The following is a 21849-nucleotide window of genomic DNA, read 5'->3' as shown; positions in this document are numbered from 1 at the left end:
TCAGGACACAAAGGGACAGGAGTGCAGGGATGGTGATTTGGTACCCGATGGGAACAGTATGGGATTCAACTGAGACACTTTGGGACAAACGGGGACACAACTGGGGATAGGAAAGGGACTGTTTGGAAGGCAGGGGGGAAATTTGGGGGCACAAGGCGGACAAGGGACAAGGGTGCAGCAGGGGCCCTTTGGGACAGAATGGAGCCACTTTGGGGTGCACTGGGGCCACTTTGGAGCACAAGGAGGAACTTTGTGACGAGGGGGTTCTTCAGGAGTGCAGCGGGGAGTGCTTTTGGGACACTTTTGGATATACAGAACGCACTTTAGAACTTCGGGAGGCGCAGAGGGCCCTCGGGGAGCTGTGGAGAGGGAGCGGGGCGGTGCCGGGGGCAGAGCCCGGCCGATCCCCGCTCCCTCCCCGCTCCCATCCCGATCCCACCCCGCTCCTTCCCCGCTCCGCGCCCCCCGCCCGGCTCCATCTTGTTCGCGGCCGCCGCGGAGCCGCTTCAGGTGCGGGGGTGCGGGCGGGGTTGGGTTGGGGGGGCCCGGGAGGGTCGCAGGGACCCGCCGGGGGAGCTGGGAGGGGATCGCCCCCCTCGGGACCCCCCCAGCCATCCCCCACCCCCCACGGGTCCCCGGGCGCTGTTGGGGACCCCTTGGAGCGCTCGATCCCATAGAGCCGTGCCGGGACCCCCCCAGAGACCCCCACCCCTCCTCTGCACCCCCGGAGCGACCCCCAGGACCAGGCCGGACCTCACGAGCCCCGTGATCCCCCCCCGGTAACCGGGACTATGCTGGACCGGGAACCGCCAGCAGCGACCCCCCTCCTCCCTCCCAGGACTCCCCAGACCAACACTCCCGGGTCCCCCTCCAGCAGCGAACCCCCCCACCCCCCAGACACTCACAGAGTCCCCCGGACCCCCCGAACAGCAAAGCCCCCACCACCAGATCCTCACAGGATCCCTCAGCAGCTCGACCTCCCTCACAGAGCCTCAGGGGACCCCCTCCCCCCAGACCCTCATAGGGACTCTCCGGACACCCCCCAGCACCACCCCCTCCCCCACACTTCCTGACAGGACCCTCCCAGCAGCAAGCCCCCGTCCCAGAACCCCCAAACCCTCAGCAGTGACCCCCTCTCCCAGTGCCCCCCCAGACTCCCCCTTTCCCTTTGGTGCCCGGTCCCACCTTCCCTGTGCTGCACAGGCAGGGTCCAACCCCAGCCCAGCCGGGACAGCGACACTCCCTGGGACTGGGGGCGGCACTGGGGACACTTTGGGGGGCCTGGGGACACCCCCGGGGCTGTGCCCCCCAGGACCAGGCACCAGGGGGTTACTGCAAAAGCAGCTTTAGCAGCCAAAATCCCTCTTAAGGATTTAATCGCAGTGAGAAAGTGGCGGAGAGGGGGCGGGGAGGGCCACTCTGTCCCCCCCCCCCACTGTCCCCAACCTTGTGGGGTTGCAGGGACAAATGTAGCCGGGCTGGAAATGTAAGCCAAATCCCTAAACCTGGCTTAAAATTCAATGGGATTTAGGGGAGAAAGAAAAAAAAAGGTGGGGGGAGGGGGGGTAGCAGCCGGACTGGAGGGTCTGGGGGGCCCATCCTGCACCCCGCCTGCGTGGGGGGCCCAGGTGTGAGTCAGGGGGCGAAGGTCGGCGCTGGCCGTGTTTGCACGCCCGGCACGGAAGTGGCACCGGCCCCGTGTGTCCCGTGTCCCGCCTGGCGCTGCCTCCCGGCCGGAGCAGGTACAGGGCAGGGATGGAGCCCCCAGCCCGTGGGTGGGCACAGCGGGGTCTCCCCGCGGGGTGGGAACCCACAGGCACTCCCCATCCGTCCGTGTGGGGACATGGAATGGCTGGTGTCCTGCTGTCTGTGGGGACAGGGACACACGGGCCCTGCTGCTGCAGCAGGGGTGGCTCCGGGGTGCCCATGGCCCAGCTGGAATCAGATTTGGGGGATCCCCATGGAAAGGGGGTTCTGGTGGTCCGCATGACCCCATATGAATCAGATCTGGGGTGGGCCCTCCTTAGGGACCAGGCTCTGGGAGCCCCCAAGGCCCTGTAGGGACGGGGTTCTGGGTATCCCTGTAGGGATTGGTCTCTGGGCTCCCCAAGACCCCGAAGTGAAAGGCTCTGGCGTCCCTATCAGGGTCAGGCCCTGGGGAGCCTGGACAGGGTTGTGGATGGGGGTACCAAGGAGGACAGACTCCCCACACCCCCCTATGGCCCAGGCCTTGCTCTCCTGACTCCAGCCCCTGTCCCCATGTCCCCATGGCCATGGTGATGGGATGAGGGCAGCTCCCCAAATCCTGCTGCACCCCAGACCCAGAGTCACTGCATCCCCCAGGTAACACTGCCTCTAGAAAGATTCTGGGGACAGGGATCCATCTGGGGGCTGGGCATTTTGGGGTGCAGGGATGGAGAGGAGAACATTTGTGGGGTTCCAACCCCCTGTCCCCCTGTCACTGCACCCCCAGCGTGCTGTGATGGCACCAGACACCTGAGCCCCTCCGGCAGGGACCAGCCATGGAGACTGTTGTCATCGTGGCCATCGGGGTGCTGGCCACCATCTTCCTGGCGTCCTTCGTGGCGCTGGTGGTGGTGTGCAGGCAGCGCTACTGTCACCCCAAGGACCTGCGCCACCACTACGACACCAAGTGAGTGACCCTGCAGGGGTGGCAGCGTCCCTGTCCCCACCAGGGAGGGACCCCGACCCCCGTGGACTGGGGACACTGCTGGGGACACGTCCAGCATCATCGTGGAGACAATGTGGGGCATATGTCCCCGGTCATCAGGGGAACAGAGATGGGGACACACCCACCATCCTCAGGGGGACAGAGGTGGGGACACATCTGCCTTCATCAAAGGGATGAAGCTGGGAACATGTTCAACTTCGGGGAACAAAGATGGGGACATATCCACTGTGATCAGGGGGATGATGCAGGAGACATGTCCGGCATCATCAGAGGGAAGAAGTTCAGGACACATCCACATCACTGTGGGGACAAAGATGGGGACATATCCACTGTGATCAGGGGGATGATGCAGGAGACATGTCCAGCATCATCAGAGGGAAGAAGTTCAGGACACATCCACATCACTGGGGGGACAAAGATGGGGACATGTCCACCAGCATCAGAGCCACTGGGGCTGTGGGTCGTGGCCCTTGGAGGGATGTCCCCCATGTCTCTGACAGACCCATCGTGGACCTGATGGGGACCACGGAGACGCCGTCAGAGCCCTCGGAGCTGGAGCTGGACGACGTGGTGATCACCAACCCCCACATTGAGGCCATCCTGGAGAACGAGGACTGGGTCGAGGACGCCTCGTGAGTGTCCTCTGTGTCCCCCCACTGCTGGGGACCCCTGTGCAGTGTCAGTCCCCCATCATGGGATGCAGGGAGGTCACCAAGCCATGGGGATGGTCCTCAAGATGGTCTTGGGGTGGGAATATCCCCACAGGTGTGGGGGACATGGGGTGTGGGCTGGCAGGAGAGAGGGAAACATAGGGGACAAAGAGCATGGGGGACACAGGTGGATTGACACCCTCCTCCCTCTCCACAGGGGTCTGGTGTCCCACTGCATCGCCATCCTGAAGGTGAGTCAGGGCATGGCACTGGTGGCGGTGGTGACACTCTGGTGGCAATGGCAGCACTGGTGCTACTGGTAGAGCTGGTGGCAATGGTGGCAGTGGTGGTACCAGTGGCACTAGTGACATTGGTGGCAATGGTGGGCAGCACTTATGGTAATGGTGGCAATGGTGATGTTGGTGGTACTGGTGGCACTGGTGCTGATGGCAGGTGGCACTTGTGGCACTGGTGTTGATGGTGGCACTGGTGGTGATGGTGACACTAGTGGTGATGGTGGCACTGAGTGCCCACCACTGTCCCCCAGATCTGTCACACGCTGACGGAGAAGTTGGTGGCCATGACCATGGGCTCGGGCGCCCGCGTGAAATCCCCGGCCAGCCTGGGTGACATCATCGTGGTGGCCAAGCGCATCAGCCCCAGGTGACAGGGGATGTCTCGAGGGTCCCTGGGCTCTCAGGTGGGGCTCTGTAGCTCTGGGGTGTCCCCAAGGACTGGGGGGAGGGGTGAATTCCAGGGCTCAGGAGGGTCGCCAGAGATTTGGGACAGGGTAGCTCTGGAGGGGTCATGGGAGCTCTGGGGATGTCCCAGTGCTCTTGGGGGAGGGGGATACTGAGGCACTGGAGGGGACCCTGGGGGCTCTGGAGGGAAACCTGGGGACTTTAGGGATGTCTGGGGACTCTGGGACATGTCCCAGGGCCCTGGGGTAATTTTGGGACTCTGGGAGGAGTCCTGGGGCTCAGGGGTTTCCTGGGGCTCTAGGGGGTTTCAGGGCTCCAAGAGGGCTCTTGAGGCCTGGGATGGGTGTGCTGGAGGTGTCACCACAGTGTCCCCTGGGGTTAACGCTGTCCCCACCACAGGGTGGATGATGTGGTGAGATCCATGTACCCCCCGCTGGACCCCAAACTGCTGGATGCGAGGTGACAGTGGCAAGAAGGACAGGGACACTCCTGGGTGGGGGGATACCTGCAGGTGGGGACACCCCCCATCCCATAGGACACCTCTGGGGACACCCCCAGGTGACCCAGCAAGACGGGGAGGGGGTGAGCAATTCCCAGAATATCCCAGGGTGGGATGGAATCATCCAGTCCAATTCCTGCCCTGCACAGACACCCCAACAATCCCACCCTGTCCATCCGTGGCATCTCTTTCCAAACTCTCCTGGAGCTCTGGCAGCCTCGGGGCTGGGACCATTCCCTGGGGAGCCCAAACCCTCTGGGGGAAGAACCTTTCCCTGAGATCCAACCAAACCCCTGTGACACAAGCTCAGGCCATTCCCTGGCTCCTATCCCTGACCCCTGCCCGGCAAACTGGGGGCTACGCTGCTGCTGAGGAAAGCACCCCGGGGCGGGGCGGTGACAGGGCGGTGACACGCAGCCCCGTGTCCCCGCAGGGCCGCGGCGCTGCTGCTGTCCGTCAGTCACCTGGTGCTGGTGACCCGCAGCGCCTGTCGCCAGCCCGCCGCCCGCCACTGGGTCGAGCGCTCGCTGGCAGCCGCCGAGGAGCACATGGCCGTGCTGCGCCAGGCCGCCCTGGCCACCGAGCCCGAGCGGCCCCCGGCCCCCGGCGAGCCCCCCCGCCAGGAGCAATCGGCCATCTGACCCCAATAAAGGCCCCAATAAAGGCCCCGTGCGCCCCCGAGCCCGGCGCGGGCAGCTCTGCCATGGGCTGGTGATGTGATGTCTGATGTGATGGGGGCGGCTCTGGGGGCAGAACGGGGGGGTTGAAGGGGAGGTTGGGGGGTCTAGGGAGGGATTGGGGGGTGTGGGAGGGAGTGTGGAGGGTGGTTGAGGGGTTTAGGGGGGCTTTTGTGGGATTGGAGGTGGATTTGGAGCGGATGGGGGCTTTGGAGGGAGTATAAATGGGTTCAGAGAGGATTTCAGGGTGTTGGATGGGGATTTGGAGGAGCTGGAGGGTCTAGGGAAGGGTTGAGGGACTTGGAAGAGAGTGTGGAGAAAGGTTGGAAGGGGAGTTTAAAGGATTTTGAAGGGTTTGGAAGGTTGGAGGTGGTTTTGGGGGTTTAGAGGGAATTTTGGGGGGCTGGAGGGGGATTTGGAGGGTTGGGGGTCTAGGGAGGGTTTGGGGGACTTGGAAGGAAGTGTGGAGAGGTTGAAAAGGCTGGAGGTGATTTGTGGGGTTGGAGGAAGATTTTTTGGGGGGTTGGGGGTCTAGGGATGGCTTGGGAGAGAATTTGGAGGGAGGTTAAGAGGATTTCAGGGCATTGGAGGGGGATTTGAAGGAGTTGGGGGTCTAGGGAAAGGCTGGGGGCTGGGAAGGGAGCGTGAAGGGAGGTTGGCATGGGCTAAAAGGGATTTGAAAGGGTTGGGAAGGTCGGAGGTGGTTTGGGGGGTTTATAGGAGATTTGGGGTGTTGGAAGAGGAGGTTTGGAGTTTAGGGAGGGTTTGGAAGGAGTGTAAGTTGAGGACTGAAGGAAGGTTTAGGGGATATTGGTGTGGTTGGAAGAGGTTTTGGAGTGAATTTACTGGGACTAGGGATGTTGGGGGCGATTTGGGGGAGTTGAGGGGGAATGAGGGAGATGGTGTTGGAGGGGAAGTTGGGAGTTTAGGGAATGTTTGGGGTCGGTAGGAAGAGGGGTTTGGGGAGGTGCAGGGAGGTTTGGAGTTGGCATTGAAGGGGATTTAGGGGAGCTTGTGGGGTTGGGAAAGGCTTGGAGAGGGAGGTTGGAAGTTTTGGGAAGGGTTGGAGAGACTGAAGTGGTCTTTGTCCCCCCAGTTCCCCCATCCTCCCTCCCAATACCCACAAGTGCCCCTAAATCCTCTCCAAATCCCCTCCAACCCTCTATGTCCCAAAGATTGGAGTTTTGGGAGGGTCGGGGAGACTGGGGAGGATTGGAGGGGGCTGTGAGGGCTGATGGAAGTTTGAGTGGGTTGGGGAGGATTTGGGGGCTGTGGCAGTCTGGGGGTGCTGCCTGCCCTGGGAGCGAGGTCCGGAGGGTTCAGCAGCATTGAGGGGTGTCCTGTGCCCCGGGTGGGGGCTCTGTGACCCGGGTGGGGGCTCTGTGAGCCGGGTGGGGGGGGTCTGGGACCCGGGTGGGGGGGTCTGTGCCCTGGGACAGTCCGGGGCCACACAGAGAAGGTCAAGGCTGCAGGCAGAGGGGTCCCGGCCTCGGGGAGGGGGAGTTGTGCCCCGGGCAGGGAGGTTTGGGGGGTGTGTGTGCACCGGGCAGGGGGGTTTGGGGGGTGTGTGTGCCCCGGTCAGGAGGATTTGGGGGGGGGTGTGTGCCCCGGTCAGGAGGGCGTGGGGGGTGTGTGTGCCCCGGTCAGGAGGGTTTGGGGGGGGGGGGGGGGGGGTGTGTGCCCCGGTCAGGAGGGTTTGGGGGTGAGTGCCCCGGTCAGGAGGGTTTGGGGGTGAGTGCCCCGGTCAGGAGGGTTTCGGGGGTGTGTGTGCCCCGGTCAGGAGGGTTTTGGGGGGTGTGTGTGTGCCCCGGTCAGGAGGGCGTGGGGGGTGTGTGTGCCCCGGTCAGGAGGGTTTGGGGGGGGGGTGTGTGTGCCCCGGTCAGGAGGGTTTGGGAGGTGTGTGTGCCCCGGTCAGGAGGGTTTGGGGGGTGTGTGTGCCCCGGTCAGGAGGATTTGGGGGGTGTGTGTGCCCCGGTCAGGAGGGTTTGGGAGGTGTGTGTGCCCCGGGCAGGAGGGTTTCGGGGGTGTGTGCCCCGGTCAGGAGGGTTTGGGGGTGTGTGTGCCCCGGGCAGGAGGGTTTCGGGGGTGTGTGCCCCGGTCAGGAGGGTTTGGGGGGTGTGTGTGCCCCGGGCAGGAGGGTTTCGGGGGTGTGTGCCCCGGTCAGGAGGGTTTGGGGGGTGTCTGTGCCCGGGCCACCCCGGGCCCGGTATCGGCCCCGCTCGCACCGCCCGCAGCCCCGGGGGGAGAGGGTGAGGGGGTGCGGTCACGTGGTCTCCCGTCACGTGACTGTGTGAAGCCCACGCTGGTCCCGCCCCCTCACCCCGCGCTGGCCAATGGGAGCACGGCAGGGGCGACGGGCGGCCAATGGGCGGCGGAGGGCGGGGCTGGCGGGCAGCGGGACGGGGCGGGGTTTGTGGCGGGCGCCGGGCGAGGGAACTGGGAGCGCTGGTGGGTACTGGGAGCACCGGGGTCACGGGGTGACTCGGGCGACTGGGAGCGCTGGGAGACCTGGGCATAGCTGGGAGGTACTGGGAGCCACTGGGAGCACTGGGAGCCACTGGGAGTCGCGGGAGGAACTGGGAGTCACGGAGGCCACTGGGAGGTACTGGAGTGATACGGACGAGGGAGTCGTACGGACTGGGAGGTGCTGGGAACATTGGGAGGAACTGGGAGTCCTGGGTTCCAGTAGGAGATACTGAGAGTCACGGGAAGCACTGGGATTCCCTGGGAGGTGTTGGGAGTCATGGGGGAGTACTGGGAGGTCCTGGGCGTCCCCACTGAGAGGCATTCCAGTTCCTACTGGGAGCCCTGGGGATACCGGGTCTGGTGCTGGGGGATGAGGAAGGTAGAGCTGAGCCCTGCCCTGGGGGGTCGCAGGTGTGGGGGGCTGTGTCCCATGGGGTGCAGTGACACCAGAGTCCCCGCGACCCGTCTCAGCAGCGAGGGGAGCAGAGCCCCCCATGGGACACAGCCCCCCCCATGGGACACAGTTCCCCCCCGTGGGACACAGCCCCCCGCATGGGACACAGCCCCCCCATGGGACACAGCCCCCCCCGTGGGACACAGCCCCCCCCGTGGGACACAGCCCCCCCCCATGGGACACAGCCCCCCCCGTGGGACACAGCCCCCCCCGTGGGACACAGCCCCCCATGGGACACAGCCCCCCCCGTGGGACACAGCCCCCCATGGGACACAGCCCCCCCCGTGGGACACAGTTCCCCCCCGTGGGACACAGCCCCCCCCGTGGGACACAGCCCCCCCCATGGGACACAGCCCCCCATGGGACACAGCCCCCCCCGTGGGACACAGCCCCCCCCATGGGACACAGCCCCCCCGACAGCCCTGGGCCGGGCGGGAGGTTTCGGCAGCGGGGAAAGGGAAGTGAAAGTGATTGTGGAAGTGGGATGGGAGGGGGCGGGGGGGCCCCGCCCGGCACCGCAAGGAGATGTTATCAGGGTGCAGTTGGGGTGCCGCACACCACAGCGTCCCCCCCACCCCCGCTTTCTGTGGGGGACCCCCAGCACTCTGAGGTACCCCCCAGCACCGCAGGGTGAGGGAGCTGGGTACAGTGGGGGGCTGGGTAAAGTGGGGGGCTGGGTAAAGTGGGGGGCTGGGACTTTCACAACACATGGCTGAAAGAAGAAGTGAGATTTGGGGGGCAGAGCTGCCTGCCCACTCAGCGAGAAGCAGAACTGAGGCTGGGGGGTCCTGCAGGTGCGCCCGGAGCCATGAGGACCCTCCTGCTGCTGTGGGTGGCCCTGGCCAGTGTGGGGGCCCAGCTGCCCTGTCCTCATGGGGGACCCTGCCCCGTCACCCCGGTGAGTGCACAGGGTTGGGGGGGGTCGGGGGGCCCTCAGCAGGGGATGATAAACCCTCCTGTTCCCCCCCAGGCCGTGCCTGCCCGCAGTGCAGTTGGGTGCCAGGACAGCTCATCCTGCCCCACCAGCTGCCAGGTGCCAGAGGTGAGTCTCCCCTGTGCCTCAGTTTTGCCCCTCTCCCTGTCATCTGGGGGGCACTCCCTGACCCCCTGCCCTCCCACCCCCTTCTTTCTTCCCAGAGTGTCCCCTGTGCCGGGGGCCACCACTGCTGCCCCAGAGGATCCCGCTGCAGCGCTGATGGGGAGTCCTGTGTCACAGACCTGGGTATGGGGACATGGGTGGGGGCAGGGGTGGGCCTCGAGGGGACAGGATGGACACGGGGATGCCTCACCTGTCTCCACAGCCCCCCGTGCCGTCCCATGTCCTGATGGCCAGTCCGAGTGTCCTGATGATGCCACATGCTGTGTGACAAGCAGCGGCGCCTGGGGTTGCTGCCCCATGCCCCAGGTACGGGGTGTGGGGACACGGGGACACCGAGGGTGGGGCCTGGCACGGCCACTGCAGTGACGAGCACGGCTGGCACCCGCAGGCCTCGTGCTGTGCTGACAAGGTGCACTGCTGTCCCCATGCCACCGTCTGCGACCTGACCCACGGGCGCTGCGTGTCCCCCTCTGGTGACGCCGACGTCCCCCTGAGCACAGCCTTCCCCGCCTGGAAGCGCCAGCCCCCCGCCCCAGGTAAGGGCTGTCCCCGGGGGTGCCCTCGCTGTGCCCTCAGGGGCGACGCGGTGACACCATGTGTCCCCTCAGTGGCGCTGCGCCAGGTGCTGTGTCCCGATGGCCGCTCGGCGTGTCCCGACGGGTCGACCTGCTGCCAGCTGTCCCCAACGCAGTACGGCTGCTGTCCCCTGCAGAACGTGAGTGCTGGCACAGCCCTGGGCACTGCAGCTTTGCCAAACCTCCTGTTCCAGCACCCCAAACCAGCCACCCTCCACTGAGCGCCCCAAACAAGCACCCCTTGCCAGACACCCAAACTCTGGCCATCCTCCACCAGGCACATCAAACCAAGACAGCCTGTGCCTGGCACCTCAAGCCAACCACCCTTCACTGGGCACTCCAAAACACACCCCCCACCCCCAGCACACACCACTGACCCATACCAGTCCATGCAGGCACCCCATTCTGGACATCCCAATTCCAAGCACCCCACAGTGATATTGAGCACCCCCTTTTGGGCACCCTGTCCCAATCATCCCACATCAGACACACCTTCCTGGACATCCTCTGGTGGACACTGAGCCCTTGACACCCCACCCTGTGCCATGTGTCCCATACCAGGCAGCTTGCACTGTACCCCAGGCACCCTATGCCATGCCCCTCTTGCTGTGCACACCCTGTCCTTGTCCCCAGGGTCCCTGTCACCCCATATCTCTCCCCCCAAGCTGTGTCCTGCAATGATGGGCAGCACTGCTGTCCCCAGGGCACCTCTGTACCATGCCCCCTATGCTGTGCACCCTCCTGTCCCCATCCCCAGGGTCCTTGTCATGCCGTGTCTCCCCCCAGGCTGTGTGCTGCAGTGACGGGCAGCACTGCTGTCCCCAGGGCACCACCTGTGACCTGGTCCATTCCACCTGCACCTCCCTGGGGGGCTCTGCACCCCTGGCAGCACTGCCCCGAGGTAAGACCTGTCGGGGAGCAACCACCCCCTGTCCTGTCCCAGGGAGGGGACACAAGCCCTAACTGTCCCCTGTCCCCAGCTCGTGATATCAAGTGTGATGAGGTGACGAGCTGTCCCGATGGGAACACGTGCTGCCGGCTCAGCTCAGGGGCCTGGGGATGCTGCCCCCTTGAGCAGGTATGGGGGGGGTCTGCTGTGCCTCCCAGGACAAGCAGATGTCCCCTTCCTCCTGGGTGGGATGAGGACAGCTGTGTCTTGTCCCACTGAGAAGGACAAGGGTGGGGGTTCCTTGTACTTATCCTGGACAAGGTTTGATGTCCCCTCTCCACCTTGGGAGGGAAAACGATGGGGGTCCCCCATGCCCCTCTGGGTCTGGGAGATGTTTCCTGTCCCCCAGGAGGGCTCCCTTTCCCTGATGTCCCACAGGGGTGGGGGTGACACTGAGTCACCAGTCAGATGCTCTGTACTGGGACCAATTTGGGGCTCCAGTGACGAGAGATAGTGAAGGGACTGAAGCCACCAGGATGCTCAGGGACCTTCCCAAGTCCCCCTGAGGCGGGAGGTCAAGAGTGATGAGGGGGTCCCCACATTGCCCTTTCCTCACTGCTGGGGCAGGGGTAGGGAATGGCAGGAATGGGTAGGAGGGGACACATTGTCCCCCCTCCTGTGACCTGGGGGGGGTCCCCTGTGCTCAGCCCCCCTCTTTGCCCCCCAGGCCGTCTGCTGCCCCGACCACGTGCACTGCTGCCCCCAGGGCTACACCTGTGACCCCGAGGGGGGCAGCTGCCTGCAGGGGGAGGGCACTCGCCTGCCCTGGGTGCAGAAGACCCCAGCGCTGCCCCGGGGGGGACAGGTGACATCGGGGAATGTCATGTGTGATGAAGAGACAAGCTGTCCTGATGGGAGCACGTGCTGTCGGATGAGCCTGGGCACCTGGGGGTGCTGCCCCCTCGAGAAGGTGTGGGGGGCTCTGCCCCTGGCCATGGGGGTCCATGGCCATGTGGGATGGGGGACTCCAGGGTGCACCTATGGGATGAGGGGTCCTGGGGTGTCCTTGGAGGAGGGGGACATGGCTCAAGGGACCCAAGTGGAGCACCCAACTGGGGGATGTGAGAATGTTCAGCAGGGCACAGCTACTATCTGTCCCCCTCAACAGCCCCATGGACAGGGGGTCTTCTGTCCCCCAAAGGCCAATGTTTCCTTTTCTCCTGGAGAGTCAAGGCCAGATCTCCCCCTTTGCTGCTTGAAGGATGAGGGTGGATGTCCCCTGTCCTCCAGGAAGGACAGGGTAGGCTCCAAACCCCTGTTCCCATGGGACACAGGGCCCCTTTGCTGCCCCTCAACCCCAGTCAGACCCCCTCTGCTGACTGGGACCTATTTGGGGCTCCAGTGGCAGGAGGTGATGAAGGCACCCAAGGCCACCGGTGTGCTCAGGGACATGAGGATGCTCAGGGACATTCCTGAGGGGCAGAAGCATCACGAGTGGGGCCCCATATCTGCCCCCTCAAAGTGAGGATGGAGCCAGGCTGGGTCTAGGGGGACATGGAACAGGGGAGGGCAGGAACAGGCAGGAGGGAACTTGTGCCCTGGAGGTCCCCAGCTGTGTTGCTGGGGGTCCCCTGTGCTCAGCCCCCCTCTTTGCCCCCCAGGCCGTCTGCTGCCCCGACCTCGTGCACTGCTGCCCCCAGGGCTACACCTGTGACCCCAAGGGGGGCAGCTGCCTGCAGGGGGAGGGCACTCGCCTGCCCTGGGTGCAGAAGACTCCGGCACTGCCCCGGGGAGGACAGGTGACATCCGGGAATGTCAAATGTGATGAAAAGACGAGCTGTCCTGATGGGAGCACGTGCTGCCAGCTGAGCCTGGGCACCTGGGGATGCTGCCCCCTCGAACAGGTGTGGAGTCCCTGGGGTTTGGGGTCTTTGGGGTGGGGTATTGTCCCAAGGAATGAGGATTTGGGAATGGAATGGAGAGGGGTTGGGACAGAGCATGGCTGTGGGGGTGGCCCTTTGGGAACAAGCAGGGTTGGGGAGGGCAGGGACATGGGACACTCCCACATTTGTCACTGGTCCCCTTCACGGAGGCTCTGTGGGTACCTGGAGATGGAGTTTGGCACAGTCCCTGGGGCTCTGCTGGGGACACACTGGGTCCCTGATGTAGCTGTGTCCCCCAGACATCCATGTCCCCCACTGACCCCATGCTGTGTGTCCCCCAGGCCGTTTGCTGCGGGGACCACCAGCACTGCTGTCCCCGGGGCTACACCTGCAATGTGGCCACCGAGAGCTGTGAGAAGCTGCTGGCACCCACCCCGCTGGTGCCAACCCCCGCATCCCCCCACCGGGCCCCCCCAGCCCCCCGCCGGGCCCCGCCCGTCCCGCTGCGAGCCACTGGCGCCCCCTCAGATGGCCTCGTGCCCTGCGGTGCCGCCGGCTCCTGCCGCAGGGGCCAGCGCTGCTGCCAGGCCCGGGGAGGCTCCGGGGGGTGCTGCCCCTTCGCCCAGGTGAGTGGGGGGACACCAGGGTGGGGGTAGGGATGGCATGACCCCCCCCCTCACTCTGTCTCTCTCTGCAGGGCTCCTGCTGCTCTGACGGCCGCCACTGCTGCCCTGCGGGGTCCCGCTGCACCAGGGCGGGCTGGGGCTGCAGCCCCCAGCGCTGGGACCTGCTCTGATGTCACTGGGGCCACCACCACCCCTGCCACCCCCGAGGGCCACCACCCCAATAAACGGTTTCTAGGAGAAACTCCATCCATGGCTGCTGGCTAGGGGAAACTGAGGCAGGAGGCAGAAGCAGGGGGGATTTTGTGTGTTTAATATATTAATGCCTCTAAGGAGCAGGCAGGATGTGCAGGCAGGTGCAGGCAACAGCTCCCTGCCCAGCCTGGCACCCGGGGGGTCCCCATGGCCCCCCCTCTGCCAGCCTGGCCCCAATGACCCCTCTTCATCCTCACCACGTAGAAAACGTTTAGAAACACAGTTAAAATCCAAAGGGAGATGAGGGTGGGGGAATAGGAGCCCCCCGGCTCCTATGGCAGCTTGGAGGCACCGCTGGCTCGGGGGGCAGTGCCAGCCCCCCCTGTCCTGCAGGGACACAAGAGGGGACATGGCTCAGGATTGGAGGAACATGGAGCATGCAGTTCCCACCCCCAAAAGAGGGAGGGGTATGTCGGTGTTGGGGTCGGACACAGGGGGACAGGGGCAGCAGGATCCTGTGTGGCAGAGCCTGGTGGCACAGGGTGGGGGTTCCAGGCAGATGGGGACACGGGTGGCCTGGGTGTGGCCTGGCAGGACACTGGGAGGGGCTGGGCAAGGAACAGGGGCCGGAATGGGTGAGACGAGTGAAGGGCTAGTGACAGAAAGGAACTGTGGTGGTGGGATGAGATGGTGGTGGAATGGGATTGTGGTGGGGTGGCACAGTGACGGGACACGATGGTGGCAGGAGAGGATGGCGCTCTGCTGGGACGGTGGTGGGAAAGGGCAGTGACGAGACAAGATGGTGTGATGGCATGACAGTGTAAGATGGGACAGTGGCCATCAGGATAGGGCAGTGGGAGGGGGATGACAGCAGTGGGATGAGATGGCAGTGGGATGGCACAGCGGTGAGACAGTGAAGACAGAGGACGGTGGTGGGAGGAGACAGCGGCCGGGCAGGACAGTGGTGGGCTGAGACGGGTGATGGTGGCGGTGTCCCCACCATCTCAGCTCCCCCCGGGATATGCCCCCCACCCCTGGACCAGGGGACCGCCCTCCCCGCACTCACTTGACATTGAAGACCATCAGAGGCCGCTCCTCCCGCTTCTGCCAGGGGCTCTTGCGGTCGCCCCCCTCGTCCCCCCCGTCGCCCGCCTCGGCCAGCGCCTCCTCTTCGGGGCTGGTGAGGGAGTCTCGGGGGGCTTCGCTGGCGCTGCTGCGCCCGCTGCCCCCCCCTCGCCGCCCCCCGCTGCCCGCTTCCAGCAAGGGGGCCAGCGAGCTGTCCTCGGGGGACGCTGCGGGCAGCGGGGGCCGGGGCCCCCCGTCCTCCTCCCCGCCTGCGGCGGCCCGGGGGAGGCGGGGAGGGGGCGCGGGGCCGGGGCCCCTCTCGCTGCCCTGCAGGTCGATGTAGGAATGCCGAACCTGGGAGGAGCGCCCGTCCAGGGACACGAACCAGGCTCTCGGGGGTGGCGGCCCCCCCAGTTCCAGGAGCTGCTGCCCCGCCAGAGCCTGCAGCTCCCCGTTGAGCTGGGCCACCGCCGACCCGTCCAGCAGCACCGGGATGGCCACCGAGCCACTCACCGGTTGGGGGGCACGAGCCCCGCCCCAGTTTTCCCCCTCCTCGAAGGGCTGCCCGGAGGATGGGGGGGGCGGGGGCGCGGCCGTCGCCGCCGTCGAACCGGGTCCCCCATCGGCTTCGGGGGGACCCTCGGGCTCGCCGGGGGCCAGGCGCATGTAGCGGGCAGGGATGAGGAGTGTGGGCATCACCCCCCGGTAAACATCCTCGGGCCCCCCGCCCCGGTCCAGGGGCCCGCAGAGCAGCAGTGGCCCGGGGGGGGCCAGCGAGGGCGGACGCGGGGGGGGCTCGGGCAGCGGGTGCTCGGGCGGCTGCGCCCCGTAACGGGAGAACGAGGGCGAGGGGGGCCGCGGCGGGAAGGCGGCGGTGCCCCGGGGGTGCTCATCGGGCGGCTGCAGCCCGTCCACCGAGCGGGCGGCCCGGAGGCCGAAGGCTTCCCCGGCGCGCCCGTAGTCCTCGTGGGCTGGGGGCGGGCGGCGGCGCGGGGCCAGCGTGGCGGCCGGGGCGCGGGGCCCGGCGCGGAGCGGGGCGGGGGCCGGCGGCTGGAAGAAGTCCGGCCGGGCGGGGGTCAGCTCGCGGGTGGAGGGGGGCAGGCTGGGGGTGGGCAGGTCGGTGTCGCCCCCCGAGGAGGCGGTCTCCAGGTGGCTGCCCCCGCACAGGAGGTCCAGCTGGGACACTGAGGTGGCCTGGTCCCGGCGCGCCGCGTCCAGCGGCCCCGGCAGCGGCAGCTTGCGGTGCTGAGCCCGCGGCTTCAGGCACCGCCGCCTGCGGGGAGACGGGGCACGTGGGTCGGGGGTCACCCTGTCCCCCCATCCCTCCCCTGATGGAAAGAACTAGAGGAGGGGGCTATAGGGCACCCAGGGGTGCTGGAGATTGGTGTCTGGCTCACAAATCCAATTAAAGAGCACCCAGAGGTGCCACAGGCACCTCCTCCCCATAGCCAACTATAGGACATTTGGGGGTTCCAAGGGGCGGTGACTCTTCCAAAATGGTGCTCAGGGCACCCAAGGGTGCCAGGAGAGTGGCACCCCTTCCCATAGTCAGGTCTAGGGCAACTGGGGGTGCCATGGGGTGCCCTTCCCAAAGCCAGATACAGGACACCCAGAGGTGCTGACCCCCATTCCCCCATATCCCCTCCATATCCCCTCCATATCCCATGGAATATCAGGTTCTGTTCCCACTCCCCACCACGGTCAGGATGCAGCCGCTGCTGACCTGCAGTAGTAGATGAGAAGGCAGAGGAGGATGAGGACGAGCAGGGCCAGAGCACCCAGGATGGTGAGGAGGAAGATGGTGTGGTAGGTGGTGATGTCTGTCACACCTGCTGCCATGGCCACCAGCCCTGGGGACAACAGGGTCAGAGGGGTCCCCCCCACCAAGAGTACCCTCTACGGCTGCCCCTGGAGACCCCTGGGACAGAGGGGCAAAGGGACACCCCCCCCCCCCCAGAGCACCCCAGGGGGCATCCCCAGCCTCAGACAGCCCTGGGGACAATGAGATCAGAGCCCCCTCCCCACCAGGAGCACCCCAGAGTGGTCTCAGCACTGGGACAGGGGGGTTGGAGAGGGAAGCACCCCAAGGTGCTGCCACCCCCTCCCCAGCCATCCTGATCCCAGAGCCAAGGGACACAGGCTGGGAGGACACCTACAGGTGTCACCTTACCTGTGCTGGGTGAGGGCAGAGCTGCTGCCCAGTATCCCAGCTGGGAGGAGACAAACGTCCAGTACAGCTGCCGCCCTTCCTTTCGGATCAGCCCCGTCCCATTACGGACCCACAGCCCTGTGGGGACACACCGCGCTGAGACCCCTCAAACTCATCACACCCCCCACCACCCCCCAGCAGGAGCTGTGTCCCCCTCTGCCACCCCCCAGTCCGCACTCACCGCTCTTGGGCTCAAACCTCCAGGCTGGCACACTGGTGGCCACCAGGGCTGCGGCATCAGGGGCCAAAGGGACGGACAGATGGACTGGGCCGGCCAGCGGCACCTCGGTCCCGTTCCCGGTGAACAGGTGAACGCTGACAGCCGCCACCGGTGCCAGCTCCAGCCAGGTGCCATTGGCTGCGGGGACAAGCACGGGGACATCCCTAAGGGGGGCCACATGGAGAGGTGCCCCCCACTCCCCAAGTCCCCGGTGTCCCCCGTACCGCTGCCGTCCTGCTCGACCCCGAGGAAGGCGGGGAAGGCGCGGGCCAGGCTGGGGCCGGAGGCGGCGGTGAGGGACGCGGCGAGCTGGCTGTAGGTGGAGCTGCGGGGCAGGCGGGCTGCCCGCCGTGGGAACTGCACCCACGGCTGCCCACGGCCACCTGCGGGGACACGGCGGTGGCAGCACCTGGGGGGGCTGGTGGTGCCACCCAGCTCCAGCCCCGTGGCTCGTCTGGGGAGCACAGGGCAGATGGCAGCACCGCGGGGGCTGGTGCCACCCCCATGGTTCAGCCGGGGGGACACAGGGTGAGTGGCAGTACCCGGGGGGCTGGGTCTCACCTGGGGATCCCAGGAGGATCTGGACCAGGTCCTCGTAGAGGATGAGCGTGGCCGGGCGCTCTGGGAGCAGGTAGAGGCTGATGGAGGCGTAGACTGCAAGGGGAAGAGGGGGTGACGGGGAACCCCAAAATGCACACACCTGGACCCCAAAAATATACACACACTCCTCCCGGGCTTGGGGGGACTGGTGGGGAGAGGTGGAAGATGGGGTCTGCAGAGGGGGTGGGGAAGGGGAGACAGTAAGGGGTGAGATGCTTTTGGGGACAGGGACAGGATGAACAGGTGGGGAGAGGCAGTGGGCAGGGTGGGGGCACCCCCTCCACAACTCTGTCCATGCACCCTCCATCCCTGTCCATGTATCAGTTCAACCCAGGTCCCCACATCCCTCCAACCCCCATCCCTGTCCTGTACCCCACAATCCCTGTACCCCATTCCCACCTCCCCAGCTGTCGGCCACGCCCCCAAGGTGGCGCCTCCCCCAACTTCCCTGCCCTGGGATGGGATGGGGCAACTTGGGGGCCACCAGGACACGGCTGTCCCCTCCCAAAGGGGCAAGACCCCTCCCAAACACCCTTCTGTAACACCCCTACACTGAAACCTATTAGGGTCCCCTGTAAGGGGGTCCCAGTAAGCGACCAAAGACCCCATACCAGAGCTCAGAGCCCCCCAGTTAGGAATTAAGGACCTTCAATCCGACCCAGAACCCTCAGGAAGGGATTGTGCCCCCCAGTCAGACTCAGAGGCCCCAGTGAGGGACTGGGGACCCCCAAGCGGAGCCACCCAGGAAGGCACTGGGGTCCTGGTGACTCACGTGGCAGTTTGGTGACGCGCCAGGGGACAGAGGCGGTGACGTATCCGCGGCGAGCGGCGGTGACGAGCAGCCAGGAGCCCAGGCGGTAGGGCACGGGCAGGACCCCGGTGCCCGTGTGGTCGGTGGTCCCGGCTGCGAGCGCGCTGCGGGCGCCGAACACGTCCAGGGCTGCCTGCGCCAGCGGGGCCAGCGTCCCACTCTCAAACACCTGCACCCGCAGCAGCACCTCTGCGGGGACACGGGCGGGGACACCGGCGTGAGCACGGGCACGGGCACGGCACCCCCGCAGCAGCACCGGCACAGGGGACAGGGCGGGACACACCCCGGGAGTCACAGCCACTAAGCCAGGGGGAACAGCCACCATCCCAGCAGGTGTGGGACACAACCCGGGGGTCACACACACACCATCCCAGGGGGCACGGCCACTGCCAGTGGTTCATGGCCACTACCATGATGGTCACTACCCCAGCAGGTGCTGTGACCTGTCCCAGTGGATTACTGTCACCATCCAAACAGGATGGTGGAGCCCACCCTGACAGGTCACAGGCGCCATCCCAGAAAGCCATGGGCACCATCCCAATGGGTCATGGCCACCATCCTAGCAGGTGGGGGGAGCCATCCCAATGCCCACCATTCCAGCAGGTCACAGCCACCACCCAGGTGGGTCACAGGGGCTCTCCAGCAGGCAGCAGGCACTGTCCTGAGGTGATGTGAGCATCACTGTTGTGCCCACCCTGTGCCCCTCGAGGGGGCTCCTGGCCCCAGGGTGCCATGTGCACCGGGTGGGTGCACCCAGTCACTCACTCCCAACTCCCCATCAGGGGCCACCCCCAGGGTGCCGCTCACATCTGTCCCAAAGTCAGGGGGTCTCGACCCCAGCAGACCCCACCAGCAGCAGAGGGAGGGATCTCCCCGGCAATCCCCGCTGCAGGGCCCGGCTCGAGGGAGGGGGGGACCCTAAACCCCCGTGTGCCCCCGGCCCCCCCGAGCAGCGCCATCCTGCGCATGATCCGCAGCCCTTGGCAGCGGTCCCGGCTCCGCCGCCGTCACCCCGGCAACGACCTCCTTCATCCCGCGCCCCGGGGCTCCCGCCCGGCCCCCGCCGCTCCGGCCCCCCGGAACCCCCCGCCCCACCGGGCACCCGCCCCGACCCGCCCAGATGCGGCCCAGATGTGGCAATGAGCGAGGGGGGGAAATTCGCAGCAGCTGCTCCAGCGATGCGAAGGGGCGGGGGGCGGGTTTCAGGAATGGAGAGGCTGGGGGTGTCCCCCCGCACGGCGGGGACAGCCGGCACACAGCCATGTCCCCGCGGCCACACGCCGGCCACCCGCAGCTGCCGGGGGACAGCTGACACCAGCCCCGGTGTCCGCCGGGGAGGGGGGCCGCGGTGTCACCCCCAGCGCGGGGGCACAGCCATGGCTGTCCCCGTCCTCACTCTCTGCACCCCCACCATCACCAGAGGGTCCCAAGAGGGTCGGAGGCTCGCTGGCTCCCCAGTGCCTCCCAGTCTGACCCCAGTGCCTCCCAGTGTGACCCCACGGTCACGAGGCGGGGCAGGGGGTGCCAGGCCCGGGGGTGGCAGTGAGGAGCTCTGTCATGTCTGTCACCCCGCGGCAGGGGTGACGCCAGCGGGAGAGCTGAGCCAGCGCAGACAGGACGGGTCCCGGACTCCCCCTCGCCCCACAGCCCCCTCTGACTCCCGGGCACGCCTCATCCTGGCACAGGGGCTCTGCCAGGAGGGTTTGGGTACAGGAGGGGATTTTAGGCCCACTGCCTGCCGGCTGCATCCCGCACCATCCTGCTCCCCCGGGTGCTGCTCAGGACCCCCGTGCCCACCCACCATCATGCATACCCCTGACCTGGGACCTCCACCCACGATCAGACACACTCAGGCTCTGCTCAGGACCCCACACACCCTCCTGCACGCCAAGCTCTGTCCACGATCCCCACCCAACTTCCTTCACCCCCCGGTTTATGACACCCACCCACCATCACGAACCCTTGGCGCTGCCCGGGACCCCCCACCATCCTGTACAGCAAGGTCTGGGACCACCCCCACCCTCTCATGCCCCCCAGGCTCTATCCGTGACCCCCATCCAATCAGCTGCACCCCCTGGCACTGCCCAGGCCCCCCACCCATCACCCTCTGCCCGCCTGCGGCCAGAACCGCCCGGGGAGGGGGAGACTGACAGACAGACAGACAGACGGGGGGTGCGGCCGGACAGACAGAGCCGGAGATGGACGGAGGATGGACAAGGGGATGGACGAGGGTGATGGTGGAGGCACGGGTGGGCGAGGATGGGGGTGTCGGAGCTGGGGAAGCCGGGAGGAGATGGGGGTGTTTGGATCGTGGGGATTCAGGGCGGGGGCGGGCGGGGATGGGGGTATGGGGGCCGGGGGGTGCCGGGGAGTGTCGGGCGGGGATCGGGAGGGGGCCGGTGCTGCTGAGGGGGTGACGGAGCCAAGGGATGGCGGGGAGATGTCGCGGCCGGGGTCGGCAGGGATGGGGGGGGGCGGTGTTGGTATCGAGCATGGGGTGGTGCGCGGGGGGGCGATGGGGTTCAAAGGATGTCGGGGAGATGCCGGTGCGGGGATCGGGCGGGTATGGGGGAGTGGGGGCGTTGGTCGGGCTGGGGTGGTGCGGGGCAGGGGTTGGGAGCCAAGGGATGTCGGGGGGATGCGGGCGCGGGGATCGGGCGGGGAGGGCGGCGGGGGTGTTGCCGGCGGCGCCCCCCGCCCCGCACACAAAGGCCGCTCTCACCGTGCGCTCCCGGCTCCGCCGCGCCCCGCGCCCGCCGCCCGCCCGCGGCCGCCAGCAGCAGCAGCACCGGCAGCGGCGGCAGCGGCGGCAGGAGGCGGCGGGGCCGCATGGTGGCTCCGCGCCGTTACCCCGCCATGCCCGGCCCGCCCGGCCCGTCCGCCCGCCCGCCGCGGGGACCGGGCTCCACCTGCCGGAGCCGCCGGGCACGGCCGCCCAGTGCCCACCCCCGGAGCGGCACCGCCCCGGCACCGGGACCACCCCCGGCACCGCCCCGAGACCCCCAGACCAACCCCCGGCACCGCCCCAGACCTCCGGCACCGCCCCCTGCAGTGCCCCGAGACCCGGGACCCACCGCCGGTACCGCAACAGACGCCGGCACCCTGCCCCGGGACCTGGACCAGGACTCGGTACTGTCACCGGCATCCCAAGACTGACCTTGGTATCGGCAGCGGCATCTCAGGACCCACTCCCGACATCGGCACCGACCCCCGCATCCACCTCTGACACTGCCTCGAGCCCCGCCACTAACCCCGGTACCGATCCCGACCCGCGGTACGCACCCCCGGTACCGCCCCGAGACCAGGACCGGGACCCGGCATTGCGGGACCCACTCCCGTACTGGCACCGGCAACCTTGCACTGCCCCCGGTACCGCACAGGCCTCCCGGGACCCGTTCCCGGTTCCACTCCAAGCCCGGGATGGAGACATGGTACCGGCACCGTCATCCCGGGACTGACCCTGTACCGGCGCCAGCATCCCAGGACCCACTCGCGGTACTTCTTTGAGCCTCAGCGTCCACTGCCGGTACTGCAGCGGCAT

General features: G+C 66.8%; 3 protein-coding genes across 6 annotated transcripts; 2 read left to right on the top strand and 1 right to left on the bottom strand.

The window, feature by feature from the left end:
* The first annotated feature begins 351 nt into the window (after nt 1-351).
* On the top strand, nt 352-18544 carry TMEM98 (transmembrane protein 98). Of its 3 annotated transcripts, none has more exons than XM_079327798.1 (8): nt 352-510; nt 2474-2653; nt 3193-3324; nt 3560-3593; nt 3890-4005; nt 4443-4502; nt 4976-5211; nt 18531-18544. In XM_079327798.1, the coding sequence occupies exons 2-7, from the start codon at nt 2523-2525 to the stop codon at nt 5181-5183; spliced, it is 681 nt and encodes a 226-aa protein (XP_079183924.1). In that variant the 5' UTR covers nt 352-510; nt 2474-2522; the 3' UTR covers nt 5184-5211; nt 18531-18544. The 3 variants fall into 3 exon arrangements, with proteins under 3 accessions (XP_079183924.1, XP_079183925.1, XP_079183923.1); XM_079327799.1 differs by having other exon boundaries at nt 384-529; nt 2502-2653; XM_079327797.1 differs by lacking the exon at nt 352-510 and adding an exon at nt 1585-1742.
* On the top strand, nt 7616-13457 carry GRN (granulin precursor). Of its 2 annotated transcripts, none has more exons than XM_079327786.1 (13): nt 7616-7667; nt 8934-9037; nt 9110-9181; nt 9277-9361; nt 9441-9544; nt 9627-9774; nt 9847-9953; nt 10600-10714; nt 10794-10891; nt 11430-11672; nt 12364-12606; nt 12927-13211; nt 13283-13457. In XM_079327786.1, exons 2-13 carry the CDS (start codon nt 8948-8950, stop codon nt 13379-13381), a joined length of 1689 nt encoding a protein of 562 aa, XP_079183912.1. In that variant the 5' UTR covers nt 7616-7667; nt 8934-8947; the 3' UTR covers nt 13382-13457. The 2 variants fall into 2 exon arrangements, with proteins under 2 accessions (XP_079183912.1, XP_079183911.1); XM_079327785.1 differs by having other exon boundaries at nt 7622-7744.
* FAM171A2 (family with sequence similarity 171 member A2) lies at nt 13500-21677 on the bottom strand. The gene is made up of 9 exons (XM_079327781.1): nt 21031-21677; nt 18270-18497; nt 17459-17551; nt 17122-17280; nt 16859-17035; nt 16639-16755; nt 16192-16318; nt 14470-15741; nt 13500-13790 (listed from the first exon to the last, which is right to left on the bottom strand). The coding sequence occupies exons 1-9, from the start codon at nt 21137-21139 to the stop codon at nt 13736-13738; spliced, it is 2337 nt and encodes a 778-aa protein (XP_079183907.1). The 5' UTR covers nt 21140-21677; the 3' UTR covers nt 13500-13735.
* Between the last annotated feature and the right edge of the window lie 172 nt (nt 21678-21849).

This window comes from Erithacus rubecula (assembly GCF_903797595.1).
Source record: "Erithacus rubecula genome assembly, chromosome: 27".
In the NCBI taxonomy this organism is placed as follows: domain Eukaryota; kingdom Metazoa; phylum Chordata; class Aves; order Passeriformes; family Muscicapidae; genus Erithacus; species Erithacus rubecula.
This window is presented reverse-complemented; position numbering and strand designations above follow the sequence as displayed.